Here is a 15,739-nt window from a genome sequence, read left to right as displayed (position 1 = left end):
GTAGTCTGGAAAGAGGTGGATTCCCCTGGAGTGGGGCACAGAAGAGCACTAAAAGCTAAGTGGAGATGAAAAAAAATAGCCTCTAGAACTGGAGGAGAGTGAGAGGATGAAGGAGAAAAGGAGGAGAGAAGGTGAAGGGCAGGAGAGGAGGTGGAAACAAAATCAGGGACGGATGAGGAAAAGAGGGGAAAAAATGAGAAGGAATGTGGGAGAAAACACATAATTCTAAGTAAAACCTTCGGAGCACACTTTATATGGTGTAGTTTTACTTTCAAAGACAATAAAATTTCATCCATAGCATATCGGCGGCTACGCGATATCAAACGGCCATTATCTATGTAATGTGCAACGATAAAATTACTACAACTGGGGAGGATTTGATGTGCGGAAATGACGGTAAAGAGAATGAAAAAAAAACAAAAAAAACGCTGCACAGCTGCATTAGCCGGGATGCGAGGTAAATGTGAGTGATAACCAAACAGGGAAAAGAAAATGATCCAAGTTCCATTTTGCATTAGAGCAGAGGAGTTGATCAAAGGACTTTGACAATCTAATAAGAGTCATTTATAAAGCGGACTGTCAAAAGTAGCTGGTTGTGTAGCTCAGTAAGTATTAGAAATGTTTTATTTAAGCACAAGAGGTGCAAACGGCATTATAGAAAGTTATGTGAACACTGAAATGAGCAACAGAATGTAAAACTTTATGAAGCTTTATACCTTTAGTTGGTTAAGTGGTGGTTTTATGAATTTTACATTAAATGTGTGTGTGTGTGTAGAGAACACACTTTGAGTCCTATTATTATTTCTAATCTGTCATTTTCATTGAATATCTTTGCGTTTGAACTTTTGATTAAGGAAAAAAAACAGCCGATTTAGTAACATCACCTCCCAGGAGGGGTGAAACTGTGATGCGCAATTTTCATTATTTGCATTTCTTGCTCTTTTTTTCTTTACACTAAATAAATCATACATTACTGAGTCGCGGTCCTACGTATCCACAAGTCTGCACGTGCATGTATGGTTGAAGCGAGCGCACACAGACTACCACTTTACAACTTGGAGCAGAAGCCGCGGAAACACATGGAACAAGGGTGTTACATTGGCAACATGTCTGAGAGCTTTTTACTCTCTTCTCCGCTCCACTGTTGCGGCCCCCCTCCTGCTTCTATCCTTCTGTTTCTACAAGGCTCTGTCCCTCTTCCTTTTGCCCCCACGCACCCTCACCCCCTCTCTCTACCCCCTGTCTCTCTCTCTCTCTCTCTCCATCTGTGCCTGTGTGTACGTACATTCCTTCTCCATTAGCTGCTTTTGTTGCTGTACCAGGGGACACCAAAGGGAGGTCCGGAGAAATGAGTAAGAGAGAGAGAGATGACAGAAAATAAGAGCTATGGTTGAATGCAGCACCTTGTCCACATACCTGCTCTCATGCAGGAGCCACTAGAAAATTACAGGGTTTAAGGGAGGGGATTGTGTGGAAAACAAGAGCCAAACACGGCAGAACAAGGAACTAAAATAATAGCTTTTGCAGATTGGCAGCATTGCAGCACTGTCTTTAACTGGGCTTGTTTTGCGCATTTGTAATTTTTTTTTCTACGCTTGTGTATGTATCCATTGTTTTAAGAAAACATGAGGCATTAGTGGGCCGGCTGCTGGTTGAGGGTGGAAAACAAAAAACATTCAAATGAGCTGCTTTTAAAGTCGCACTTGAAAAAAAAAAAAAAACAACACAAAACAACTGCCTTGATCCCTTTCACTGGGCCGTCACTCATGTGGCATGTTTTGATTTCCCACTTTATTTATTCCACGCCACATTTGCTTGTATTGCTTGTTTGTTCTCAAAGATGAGGTTGCGGGCCCTGAAATTGGCTAGTGGTGCTTTAAATTTGTGCGGCCGCCAACGGGTCACGCAGCTAACTAAAGAGGCACAGAGGAGTGAATTTTGGTCATAGAGCCTTAGCTGTGTTTTTAAAAATATTCTTAAGCTTTTATCAGGAAAGCCTCGGCGTCTGCGCTCAGCTCCGGCGGCCGAAGTCATCTCCTTCCGGCCAGCTATTCTAATTGAGACTGCGACAAAATGAAACGACAAGTCTCCTGTCTGATGCTGATGCGGCCTGGGTAATATCCTTGCTGTGTCCCCAGTGCGCTGTTTCAATCTCACCCAGTCGGTGTGCGTATGATAGAACGAGATATGAGCGCACGGGCGGCGGTTGGGGGGCGAGGAAGAGGAAAAGAGAAAAGAAGCGTGGCTGTAAACAACCTCAACCTGTTCTCCAAGCGCTCCCTGTCTATGTCTGCACAGAGAGCGACGAGAGACCCAGAGATAGGGATGAGACGAGCTGGAGTGTGTTTGAGGAGAAGCACTCCTCCTACTGTCTCCTCTGTCTGCCTTTTCTCTCTGCAATCCCTCTTTCCCTGCGAGCCAGTGTGTGTGTGTTTGAGTGGGTGAAACACCGCCACAGTCCTATAGTCTCCCGTGAGACACTACTTCAAACAGACTGGAGAAGTACTGCCAAGGGTTCACTTGCTGGATACGTGTGTGTGTGCATCCATCATCCATGTGTGGAGCATTGTGTCTATATGCAGAGATGCTCTTTGGGCCTCCATGTCCTGCTTCTATAGCAGTTTTAAATTCATTAAATTACACAAAACAAACCGCCATCAAAGCGGCACACTGAAGCCCCCTCACTCTCTCTCTCCTCCCTAAACACACATGACACTTGCACATCCACAGACAGACGTAATTAAACAAATCCATGGTGTCTATTAGGCGTGAAGGCCTCCCTGCTGCGAGAGGCATATTAAAACTAGGATTAGTCCAAAACAATTACAAAAAGCCACAGATCCAGTCTCCGTAACCCCCCTGGATGCCATATGTGTGTGTGAGTGTGTGTGTCAGATCGCCTCTATCACCTCGTGTGGGCTTTACACGGGGAACACGGGTTCCTTTGCTCACATTGCTCTTATGTCTCATGTTTTATTTAATACTTGGCAATTGTTGATGAGAAAAGGCAGTGGGGACCTTGAAGCAGTATGCTGCACTAAATAAAAACCACTTTGAACAGTGCAATGGCAATGACTCAAGTCTCATTATATTTGAATATGTGCCGTTACATTCAAACACTGATTTTGTGCAGTTAACAATGTGAAGAGCTACGACAAAAAGAGCAAAGGCAGATTAACTGACACAAATATACAAACACGCAAGGTGGAGGAATGATTTTCTCCCATTATTGGATCAGAAAATTTGATTTTTCTGTTTTTTATTTTTGCACCACCTGGAAAACACAAAACCATTACCCACCATCCCTCTCCCTCCCTTCCTCCTCCTTCCTTCTTTTAACACGCTTCCACACCAGTTCTTCAGAAATTGCAGTGTGTCACGGCGTAGAAAAAAAAAACCTTACGCCATGTCTATAAATCATTAAATGACTTTGCCCCAAGATGCAATGCTGACTTGCTTGTACAATATGAAACTACTAGAGCTCTTAGATCATCTGAAGCTAGTTTGTTTTCTGTTCCTCGAATAAGAACAGAGATAAGTGGGGCTACTTTGTGCATGTGGAACAACCACTAAAGGTCTGAAGTGTAAATTTCCATGAATGTATGTATGCATGTATTCATTTTGTCTCATTGTGTGGATGACTTTGAAACAGGATCTTCAAATAACCATTTTCCAACGCCTCTTAAGTAAGGTGTAAATATTTGAATACAAGTATTTTTTGCATGTGAAATTCATCAAACTGCATCATGGCATGAATTCTGCTGGAACAGTAAATGATTTTCTTCCTGATTTCTTTCCTCTCCGTTCCGTCCATCCATCTCCACCTCGCCATTCTCCCTGCCTCTCCATCTCCTCCTCAGCAGAAGAAGTGGGAAGTCTACCTGCTGGATAATCCTGCATTACATCCTTAATCCCCTCAACGTGTTCACATACACACACATATATACACACACACACGTTACTAAACAATAGATGCAGCTGTTGGAGGATTTGCACACACCTGCATGTGCAGCACTATTTTTTTTAATGGAAATAGTAGGTAATATTAATAGTACGTGCATTGTTGAGTGTCAGGTTTTATTCAGTCTCCTTTTGACTTTATTTTTCCTAGTGAACACATACTGTGATTGGATATAGAAGCACAGTTTTCTCCTGCTGTGACACTCATAGATTGGACAAGAACAGCCGCTGCCACTGGAAGGTCTGACAGTGGGCTGTCGAAGAATATTTTGAAGAAAATAAAACAAAGGTGCACTAAAGTTTGAAGCGCATGTGTGTGTGTGTGCCTGTGTGCTTATGTGCATACGAGCGTGTGTCTCTGGTGGGCAAAAGGGCAAAAGGTGAGAGAAATGAGAGCGCTAGAAAATAAAAACAGTGTGAGGGATAGAGACGGAGCAGCGGGCGAGAAATAGACAGAGAGAGCGAAGCGGAGACGGAGAGTATGGAGATCTCTGAGCAGTGGTTCTCATTAAGAAGTCGCTCCGGGGTCCAGTCACTTGGCATTGATTTGTTTAAAATCCAAAGCTCAGCCATCGACAAGCTCGCCGTCTTCAAGTCCCCGTCAAAGCCAACAGCCGCACACATCGCACACAAGCTGCTCTAACAACAAATAACAAGTCACATCGCTGAGACTTTCCATTTTCCAAAGCACAGTAAACCACTATAGTTTCAAAACAGAAATAACGATATATTCAACTAGACATGCATGACATTAGAAGTCAAACAGATACAAGAAAACTGAAACAAAAGTCTGAACTTTTCGATCATTTAAGTCTGGGTTCTGGGTTCACATACTCCAGACCTACTCTAGTGCACGAGCGTGTGCGCCTCCATCTGAACAGCCAATGAATGGAGGCCTTTGCCAATCAATAGCAATCTACGGCCAGCCTTCACAGTGCTAATGGAAATATGCGATAGCTGGCATTTTGGCCAGCACATCACTGCAGCATCAGTCTGGAAACACACATTTGTACATAGACATAGAGAAAGGTTAGACAGACAAGAGGTGAGAGTCACAATGTGTGGCAATATGAGACACAAAGAGACACACACATATACAGAGAGATGAATGTGCTGTGTGACACTGTTTAGGTGATCAAGAATGATCGATGGAATCATTTCACTGCCCCCTCTGCCCTGCTGCATGGCCCATCTACCCTCATCTCCCCCTTAAGCATTGGTCATTAGTAACACATACACACACACACACATGCACAGATTGAGTTTCACTTTGTCATCATCCCTAAGGCAAGGTCATAGTGCCCTGTCTCCTCAAAAAACACCTTCTGTTTAGTGTGGCAGCTGGAGCCACTATGTGGTGAAACTTGTGTGTTTGTGTGCTAATTCATTAAAGCCTGTGAACTATGATGAGACAGAGATGAATGCTGGTGACGGAGAGAAGAACATCGCATGTAGCTTTATGTTTTGCACTAAGCAACAAAGTTGTTTAATGCTTTATTTGTGTAGCACGACTACATTGACCTTTACAAGTCTTTTCAAAGTCGCACTCTACGGTTCAAAGCGAATATAATGCAGCATCTAGCGAGTAAATCCCTCCTGAGCTGTAAATAGGCCTACGCTGTGACCGAATGAAAAGAGAAAGAAAATGGAAGCCGTGATGTTTCTCCGTTTTATCGTCTCCTTGTGGAAGTGAGAACATTACGTCGGCTTAATTGAGGGAAAAGTGAAAAAACATTTTAGCTCAATGTGTCATCCACCTCGCAAAAATGATGGACGGCTAATGTATCTTTTTTCGGATGAGCCATTTCAGTGTGTTCATCAAAGTAATTCAAAAGTAATAAAACTAACTCTGTAATGCATTACTGTCTGCATGCAGACAAGCTCAAAGTCCTTCCCGTGATTTAAAGCACGCACGCAATCGATGATATCTTCCTTAAGAATGGATGTGACAGCAGTCCAGGGAGGAGATGAATATAGTATTGTAAAGAAGCAGTTCCCTACCTCACTTTTGCACTTACCCCACTGCCATTTATGCATTAAGCCACTCCATTATTCAAATACTGCTCCCCATGGTTGGGAATTACCTCGATAAGGTATGCCCTTACACAACACAGGCAAATATAGAATAGCATCACTTACAGGAGGAGGCTCATTTCCTCTATTGCTTAGCAGAAGCAGCTCCCTTTCTTTGCTTGCGAGACAATACTATATTTGACCTATTTTTGCTCCAGAAGCAGCACAGCGATCTACCTGACTGTGTTCAGCAGCCGCACAGTTCTTTAAAACTGCTGGATGCAAGCCTCTGTAACGCACGAGCCATTGTCCTCACCCCATCCCTTAAAATCGGTTTCACATCTGCGGCGACTTGACAGCCAGGGAAGCAGCCTGTAGCTGGCAGGGCAGAGTGACTCACAGTCTGGGCTGGAGGAAAAAGGTAGTCTCTCCTCCTTTTTTATGTTAATAACACAGACCTGAGGAAAGCGTTCAGAAGAGGGGAGGAAGAGATGCAGGCGAGAGAACAAAAGAAGAGGTGAAGAGTTCAGGAAGCTGGAGTCAGTGCTTTGGGGAGAAGGATATTAAAGATGAAGGGAGGTGCTGAGAAGGATACGTGGACGGGAGCTAGTAGCAGCAGCACCAGCAGCAGAGAGGCAGAGATAGCAGAGAAACGGGAAACATTAGATAAGATGAAGAATGGAATGGAGAATGGTTAGTCGGGTTCCGAGTTTACAAACAACAGCGTGATGAGTCAATGAGTCACGGCTGTCGCTGCAACACCAGAAGGTATAATGAGGCTGTGTAGATGAACGATGGCGTCTCTAAGACAAAAACTCCTTTCCAGCAGAAACGCAGGGATCAATTTATCACTTCAGCCTGACTGTAATTGTGACACTTTCATCTGTCTCATAGTTAGCTTTGGCATGGATCGATCACTTAGAGCGTTAGCGTTGCATAGCTAACAAATGGCGCGACGCTGCATCCTACCCAGCTGCACTGATTGGGGATATGATGGTTTGTTGCTTAAGGGAAAATTAAAAGGTGAATAAAAATGATGAACAGCCATGTATAAATATTATTCTTGGTTATTAATATGCAGCGTAAAGTAAGTGAAAGGATTTAAATTAACTGCGATGTCAGCTTTTGTTTTCCTTGTCTTTTTATAAATTAGCTTTTTAAATGAAAGCAGAGAAGCCGGCGAGATAAGAAGACAATGAGACAGTGTCAGGTGTGGATGGAGGGATGGGTAGAGATATGAGAGGAGTGGGATGTGTTGGGGTATAGGTGACACACATGGCAGCGCCACATGCAGATGGTACACATGGATGAGCAGCCAGGGTAGTGAAGCATAAAACCAGCCAGCTCACTGATCAGCCACACACACACGTACACACACACACTGACACACGCTCAAAAGCATGCTGAGAACACCAGTTAGCTTGCCAGCCCTTTACTCACCCAAATCACCACTGTGAAAATTAATACCTCCAACCGTCCATACAAAAACCAGTCACACACTTTATAGCAGACACACATACACACCAGAGGAATCAATAAACGCATTAAATATTTACGTAGGAAAATGCATCTATAAAATTTGCGAGGAAACCTTTTTGAAACATTTCACTTTTAAAGCATGTTCGATAAAAAACACACCCGAGATCCGAACGTCTTAATATCAGCTGTGTTTAATGGTAATGATTTCCTTTCCATCCCCATTTGCTTTTCTTCGAAACTGACTTGAAAAGTGAGATCGACTGCCAACCTGACTGCCTTTCCATCAGCGAGCCACGCGCACACAAACACAGCCACATTCCCACTTACCTGATGACAGACGGGACAGATTGAACAAGACAAAACACAACCCGTAATTTCATGATTTCAAACATGCACAAACGCATTATACGCCGCCGCTGACGGCCATGCACACAATAAAACATGGCGAGTTGGGGAGGACACAGGGGGCCTGAAAGCAATCTTCCAAATGACCTTGAGTAGGGAGGACAAAATGCGTGATGGAGGGAGGAAAAAAAAAAAGCCAATGCGACGAAAAGCAGTGAAATACATAATCTATCTCCCCTGGCAGAGGGAAACAAATGCTTTCACTGTGATTGAGGACACATCGCCCTCACACATCAACACACACAAACTTATACACACATTTTGGCTTTAAGAAGATAGGGTGGAAAGTAGAGAGAAAACTCATTTTCCTAAAGCGGGACGGGAACAGAGAGGAGGAATCGAATGCGATGGAGAACGAAGGGGAGAATCAGTGGGTGAAGAGAATACAAGAGTCAGTAAAGAGGCCAAAATAGGTGGAAACAAAGAAGGAGAGGGAGCGAAGCAGACAGAGACAGATGGACGGAGTAAAGACGGGGAAGGGAGAAAGAGAGATGACTGCTAGTGACCGGCCTTTGTAGATGACTGTTGTTGCTCACTTTTGAGTCAGCTTCGCCGAGGCAAAGTATTAATGACTCACGGCCCAATACTCTGCATAATCAAGCTGTGCGTCTGCGGGTCTGTGTGTGTCGACGTGTGCGTGTGTGTGTGTGTGTTGCGCATACAAGCCACTAGTCTTGTAACAGAGAACTTTATTACCATCTGTTCCCACACATGCTTATTTGTTTAGCCGTGACACGCACGTCTTCTTCAATCGCTTTGCTATTTTCTCTCTCTCCCACTCTGTGCCTCTTCCAATCACCTCTCCTTTTGTGTCCTCTCCTCCCCTCTGCCTCGCTCTCCGCGTGGAGGGGTTGTGTTCCAATAAATAGCGTCCGACCACAGGAAGAAAAAAAAAAGAGGAAAAAAAATCACGGCCATTATCTCTGTGGCTTCCTAACTACCTCGCTCATCTTTGGAACCGGGCTCCAGCCATTTTAATCAAAGCGTGTGTGTGCATGTCAGCCTTTCTGAATGTTGAGTATGAGAGTGTGTGTGTGTGTGTGTGTGTTGCCTTAGTACCTGTAGAGGCCATTAGGTGGAGCTGGTGCCTGACTGAGAGAAAAGGGAGAGAGAGGCAAGACAGAGTGCAACCGAAGAGAAGGCTCACTCTTTTCTACCTGTTATCGCAAATTTTTTCTGGCACTGTGTTTTTTAAAGTGTCCGACTGTGTGTTGTAGGCTGGAGTGCTCGTGTCCAGGAGCAGTATTATTTATGCTACAGCGAGTATCACTTGGTAGTAGAAATGTTGGTTGTGGAGAAGAAGAAAAGAACCTTTTTCTGGACCTTTAGGAGTGATTTTTTTGAGAAAAAAGTAACATTTTTTGTGACATACATTTAATTAGTGGCAGCAGGAAAATGAAAACATTACAGGTGTAGCAAACAATAACATGTCCAATTAAGCTTCATACCGGGAAACAAAACCTGCACAACACTGGAAGGAACAACTTAATGCAGCCATCATTATATTTTAAATTACACCTATATTTTCCCTGCGATGACTCACCAAAAGCTGTGCATCGAAACAAAATAAATGTATATGCAAATTATTGATACATCAGATGTCTGTCAAGCAATAGAGGCCATTATCATTTACTTTTCCACAGAGAAGGCTCTTTTGAATTTGAGCTTTTGCGAATGTGCTTGAAATCAGCTCGACACAGTGTGAAATTCTTCACAATGAAATTCAGACATCTCAGAAACACACAGACCATCCTCGGATTTGTGAAAAAAAAAATGCACAAAAAAAACACACACAGACGCACATGCACCTGTGCAACCACAGATCTTGTTGGCAGTTCAGAGAAAAAGGGACGGTAGCCTGGAGGAAGGGCAGGTGTCCACAGATGGAGCTCTCTCTGTGTCTCTCTCTCTTTCTCCGCCACAGATGGACCCAATCACACCTATTTCTCTCTCACATGCCCCACAGCTACATGATCAGCACGAGTGTGTGCGTGCGCGCCTCTGACTTGTTTATTGTCACATAAAAGGGGTGTCTTCTGAATGAGTCTCTAAATATGCATACGTCTAGGGCGAGTTTAGCCTACAGCGGAGCACATGTGGTGTTTACTGTGTGAAGTATTGGCTGAGCAATGTGGAAATTCTAGGCTTCTATTTACCTATCAGTGTGATCAAGTCCAAGCACATCTTTAGAAAATATGTGCCCAGTCAGGTGGGTTTACTTTCGTAAAACACACATCAGTGTTTCATAAAAATTTAATCTTCAGATTGAAATCTGTCTTAATTTTCTGCATATTTGGTGACAGCTGAACACGTGGATGGCGGCCTGCAGAGGCTCTGTCTGTCTCAGACGGCAGGGGGTCCCGCCAGCCAATGGGACCACCCGATCTGTAAAGCAGGAAGTGAGCCACCCGATCTGTCATCTGTCTTCATAAACCCACCAGTCAGGACCCTCCTAATTAGTCACCATGGAAACCATGGCTAATTCCCTGGTCTGCCATGCCAATCACGTCCTGTCTGTGGCAGCAATCAGAAAGGCACATTTATCCACCGCTGGGCCGGATCCCTGTAACAGATGTGTGTGTGTTGGTGGGTGCTTTTGTGTGCAAGTGTATGCGTGTGGGCGGTTCAGGGAGTTTGTGTGTGTGAGCTTGTCAAAGGCCTGTATTTCCTTAGACAATGTTGCCTTTATCTTATTAAAAAAAAACAAAAAAAGAACAGCACATTATGCCTGTCTCGCTTGTAAATTCACAATGTTTGTTCAGATAGGAGGCAGATGTGTCAGAGCTGCTAAGAGGGGTGTGTGCCACGTTGTGATTGTCTGTGGGAACTGTTTGATTAGCTTGACGAGTCCTAGCAGTCCCCTCACACCCACAAAGCAATCAAAGAACTATTATATGACTCGCACACAAACACAAATACACACCCGGATACAGACACAGAGGCATGCTGAAGAAACACTTAACCTTTTCCCTCGGAGGTCAGATTCTTCAGTGAGACAATACGGCCCGCTTAATATGACCCCCGCTGATCTAAAAAAACCCGCTCAATTCACACACTGCTTTGATTTTCCAAATGAAAAGCCCTATCACATTTAAATATCCAATCAATTAATCAGAATTGAACTAGAAAAGGCAAATACCTTGAAATAACCTTGTAAATATTGAGGAACACACACATGAATAAATTATGGATTGATTTAGGAGAGGGGAAACCCGTGTCGCGACCATTTCTTCCCATCAGCCGCCTGTCAATCACTGTAATCACCATCAATTGGAACGAGCTCACCAGAGAGCTGAGGTGGGTGTGTGGGGCCCGACACACAAAGACGCACCGCACTAACTTCAAATCAATGACCAAAAAGAAAGAAAAAAAAACAAAACACAACACATTCTGGATCGCAATACTGGCATTCGCGGATGCCAATCTCAACTTCAAGGGCACATCAAAGCCAAGTTCTATTCAGATGTATGCCGTTTGATCGCCACCACCGCCTCCACCATGAACTCGCACATTCTCTCACACACACTCCGTCATTGGTGTATATAACCTACATCATGGCGAGGCGTTAAAATTCAAGATGTGTAAGTTGGAAAAATGAGCAATAATTCAAATTCCGCGTGTGTCCATGCACAGCAGAGGAAATAGGGCTGGATCGGCTACAGTCAAGTTGCAGCGTGGCTCTATTGTTCCGTACAGTGATGTCTACAGAGAATATAGCACAATGCCATCTGATCGCTGTAGTGACAAAGAAGTATGCGCGGGGTCTTACCTGTCTCATGAGAGAGGGTCTTGGTTCTTCCTGTGTTGCCTGCGTGATGCATCGCTCCGTACTTGTCGCTCTCTCTGATTAACCCTCGACCCTTATCTCCTCTCCTCCACGCTCCACTCCTCTCTGCTCCCGTAAGAGTCCTCTTTTCTTGATTCTCAATCTTTCGCGCCCCTCGTTTTCCCCCCTTTCCTGCCAAAGTCCTTGCCGCTCGCTGGCTCGCTCACCTTCTCCCTCTCACCGCTGTTCTCCTTCACTCTTGTTTCCCTTTTCTTCTCCTCCCTTCTCTGTCTGTTTTCAGTCAGCTCTGTGAAGCCACAATCCGCTACCTGAGCGCCGTGGCAGGAGGAGAGAGAGGAGAGAGAGGCAGAGCGGGAGGACGCGCACACTCTTCGCGCTGCACTGTGGATCGACACACCAGCACACGTGTAGCTGTTGCACTGCTGCAGAGATGAACGCCACACACCAAAACACCAAAGGGAAAAAAAAGAAGATGAGCGCAATGCCCTGCACTGCTTTTTTTCCAGTAGACTGCAGGTCTTTTTTTTTGTCTCCCTCCTGTTTTCTAGTCCTCAGTCCTTTTTTTTGCTCAATCCGTCACAGATCAAGGCCAGCTCGGGCACTGGGGGGAATGGATGGATGAGGAAACACTGACAGTGAGAGTGCCTTTCAGCCTGTGGCAGGCAGAGCAGAAGACAAGGAGAGATGTGGCTGTGGCTCCATCCTCCATCTGCCCACAGCTGAGACTGAGAGCAGACTCAACACACCCGCTCTCGCTCTCTCTCTCCCTCGCTCGCTCTCTCTCGCTCTCTCTCCGAGCAGCGTCGCACCATCGAGATGGAGGGGGAGGACGGATGACGGCGGGAGCTAACGAATGAGGCAAAGGAGAGAGGGAAAAAGAGGAAGGGGTGAGACATTGAAAGAGGGGCGAGCGTGGTGGTGGAAAGAAGGAGGTAGGAGGTGGCAACAAGGGCGGGAACACGCAATGGAGCCCACGAGCGCTCTGGAGTGAAAGAGTGACAGAATCATGGGAATGTGACAAAGCATGAACATCAAAGGCTAGCGGGAAAAAAGAGGGAGAGTGAGAGAGACGGGGGGAGAAAGGAATAAATGATATATAGGAGATACAAGCGAGTGGGCGGTGAGAGGAAAAGAAAGGAGTTGAGGCAAGGTGGAAGGAGAGGAAAAGACAGGGCTGAGGTTAAAAGGAGAAAAGATGAGGCAGCGGAGCAGGGATGCGGAGCGGCAAAGGAGGGAGGAAGGGCAGAGGACACTGCGGCGATGAAGCCAGTAATATGTCAGATCTCACATGGGCGCGCTCACATCCACACAATGTCCCTAAACAGGAGCAGAACAATGTCAAACAATGCAGGACGATGGCAGCCACAGAATTATTATTATTATTTTTAGCAAACTCTCACCCTGCAACCAAACATCAACCTCACAGAATAAAAAAAAAAATGATGAAAAAGGAGGAATCATTTTCATTTTGAGATAAATAGCAAAGGATTTTGTCGCGTGGCAGACACAGATAAACAGCACATTGAGCATGAAGCCAGCAAGATAAAGCCACAAAGATGCGTTTCTCTCCCCTTTCCCTTCCCTCTCACACACTCCAGCCACCAGCTCAGGTAGCAGGTTACCAGGTGAGTGAAGGTCCTCACGCTGCCCAGTAGAGGGCAGACATCCTGTCACATATGAAGCACAAGACTGAGGTCAGCTGGCTCATCATGCTATTATAATATTAACATAATCCAACATTACTGAGCACATTAATCAGCATTCAGTATGCATCCAGACACATCACTTAAGTCACTTATAAGACATTATACAGCCCTGCACCATCAAAGCTCTTCATCATCTAGAAATAACTCAGCATCAGTGAGATGAATGATATTTAAGCTAGTCAGTTAATGCTAAAATAATTTGGAATATTGGTGTTTTTTACTCTGTTTTTTGACACTATGCATGGTAAAATTTGGATACTGGTGCCACAGAAATAAATGTGATCTAAGAGATATTCACACAGGCCGAAGAGCAGTTCTAAAATTGCTACTCAAAAGAAAAGCTATAACCGACACAAAGCAGGTGTATGAGTGTATGAGTGTGTGTGTGTGTGTGCGCGCTACACTATAGAGGGAGGATGGGACGAGCGGTAAAAGACGACACCGGAGCCACCACTCCAGAGGACCACTGTCAGCCTCATTTTCCATTTCTTCACATGACATTCTCCGACGCCATCTATCATCCTCAACGAGTCCCACAATGGCTCGTGCACGACGCGCCACAGCAACCCGATGTGCACATATGTGGTTGATATGTGTGAGCACGCACACACATGCTCGCACATATGCATGCGGAGATCAAGAGCGGCACACACAGGGCCAGATACTCCCCCCTCAGTACACACACTTGCATACACAAGTGCTGAGAGTCGATTTGCAGCAGGAAAGACGGGAAGGAAGGGAGGAAGGGGAGGAGGGGTCGGCCCATGGTTATGACTTCATCGTATTAAAGTTGGGAGCGCGGCCCAGGTAGAATCGGAGGGAGCGCAGGGAGGATACACTGGATTTCTAGATGAGGTTCACGTCGATTTGTCATGATAAAAAACCCATCTGAGACAGAAACAAATTGCTTTCTTGAAAACACCTTGTAATACTTCATCATGCACACACACACACACACTCCTGCACACATACACATGTACGTACACACACACATGTGAGCGCAGAGTGATACATTTTCTCACGCAGGTTATTTATCAATGCCATTCAACATCATTATACCTGGCATATCTGTATAACCATATATATTGGATGTATAGGTGGGCTACAGAGAAGCTCCCACTCTTTGCGATTCACTAGAGAGTCAATTCAACCTGCTGTAATTCAGTATGGAGGACATGAGACTGTACGGAAAGGATGTAAAGAGAAGCGCAGAAATATGTTCAAGGAACGATATAAGAGAGCGCATGGAAAGGTCACGCAGGCAAAGGTGTGCGAGGATCATGTAGAAGCATGAGATGAAATAAAACCTCTGCACATTAAACCTTTCATGCAGATTTACTCGTTCTCTCTCTCTCTTTATCTCCCTGTTACACTCTGAGGTTAATATCAGGTTTTCTAAATCTCAAACTAGGCAGGCTGAATCGCAAGCTGTCAATTTATACAATCGTAGTGTGATATTTTGTATATTTTCAATTCTTTATTTCTTGCCGTCTCTTCACTTCACAATTCCTTTCTTCACTCAGTGACACTTTTTGTTCTTTCTCCCCCCACATTTCCCTTTGCCTGCTCCCATCCACCTACCTCCTCTTGTTTCTCCTCCCTCTACCTGCCTCCTGAACTGAAACACCAAGGGATAGCAACAAAGTGGGAGGGAGGGATAGGGGAAGGTGTGCTGTAAGGTGCCCCGTGGGTTGAACATGGTCATTTGTCATGAGGCTGAAAGCTTAAGAAAAGACTAGTTAACCTTTACAGCTGATCCCCGTGAGACACAGGAAAAAACACAGCCCAGCAAAACACCTCCAGGAGAAGGTGGACCCTGCGTGCACGCTCACGCTCGTGCGCACGCTCACGCTCACATGCAGCATATTCCGCAGAAATCGATAGTGGTGAAATCGTTCTACGGGAAGCAAGAGGAGGCTACTGTTTTTTTTGTTGTTTTTTTTTCACTCCACCCTCCCCACTCCAACTCTGGCTCTTTTCCCTCAGTGGAAAGCCTTTATGTCTCTATGGCCCTTTTCCTTCCTCCTTCATCCCCCCATCCTTGTCATCCCCACACCCTGCCAGAGTAATTAATCACCTTGTGCTAATGAGCTATTAACTAATGACAGATTGACATGCCTCTGCCTGTGTGCGCATGTGTGTGTGTGTGTGTGTGTGTGTGTGAGTGTGTCTTTTAGGAATGTGTGAGTGTCACCAGAGCCACCCTCAGCACACTAATGTGATTAATAAGGTTAAGCTCTTATTAGGGAGGGTGCGCAAGGAGTACATGCACAAGTGCCACAAAAGGCAAAATAAAAAAACCCAAAAAACACAAAACACTTATGTTTGGGCGCAGAAAGAAAAAACATTTCTTTCATCCACAGGGCAAAGAATGACTGGTGTCAGTTCG

At 45.0% G+C, this 15,739-nt stretch overlaps 1 protein-coding gene across 13 annotated transcripts in view; it reads right to left on the bottom strand.

Annotated features, from left to right (window-relative positions):
• tenm2a (teneurin transmembrane protein 2a) overlaps window positions 1-15,739 on the bottom strand; it is a 216,804-nt gene that overhangs the window by 96,159 nt on the left and 104,906 nt on the right. Inside the window, exon 1 of one of the 13 annotated variants that reach the window (XM_051954380.1) lies at window positions 11,627-12,396. The exons of 11 other annotated variants lie outside the window; for them this stretch is intronic. In XM_051954380.1, the coding sequence (XP_051810340.1) occupies window positions 11,627-11,678 (52 nt within the window). In that variant the 5' untranslated portion in view covers window positions 11,679-12,396. Of the gene's footprint in view, window positions 1-11,626; window positions 12,397-15,739 lie in introns of those variants that run through there. One more of the 13 variants, XM_051954381.1, reaches the window with a different exon arrangement.

The sequence above is a fragment of the Acanthochromis polyacanthus genome, chromosome 10 (assembly GCF_021347895.1).
Source record: "Acanthochromis polyacanthus isolate Apoly-LR-REF ecotype Palm Island chromosome 10, KAUST_Apoly_ChrSc, whole genome shotgun sequence".
In the NCBI taxonomy this organism is placed as follows: domain Eukaryota; kingdom Metazoa; phylum Chordata; class Actinopteri; family Pomacentridae; genus Acanthochromis; species Acanthochromis polyacanthus.
The sequence above is the reverse complement of the archived record's forward strand: the minus strand, read 5'-3'. Positions and strand labels throughout refer to the sequence as shown.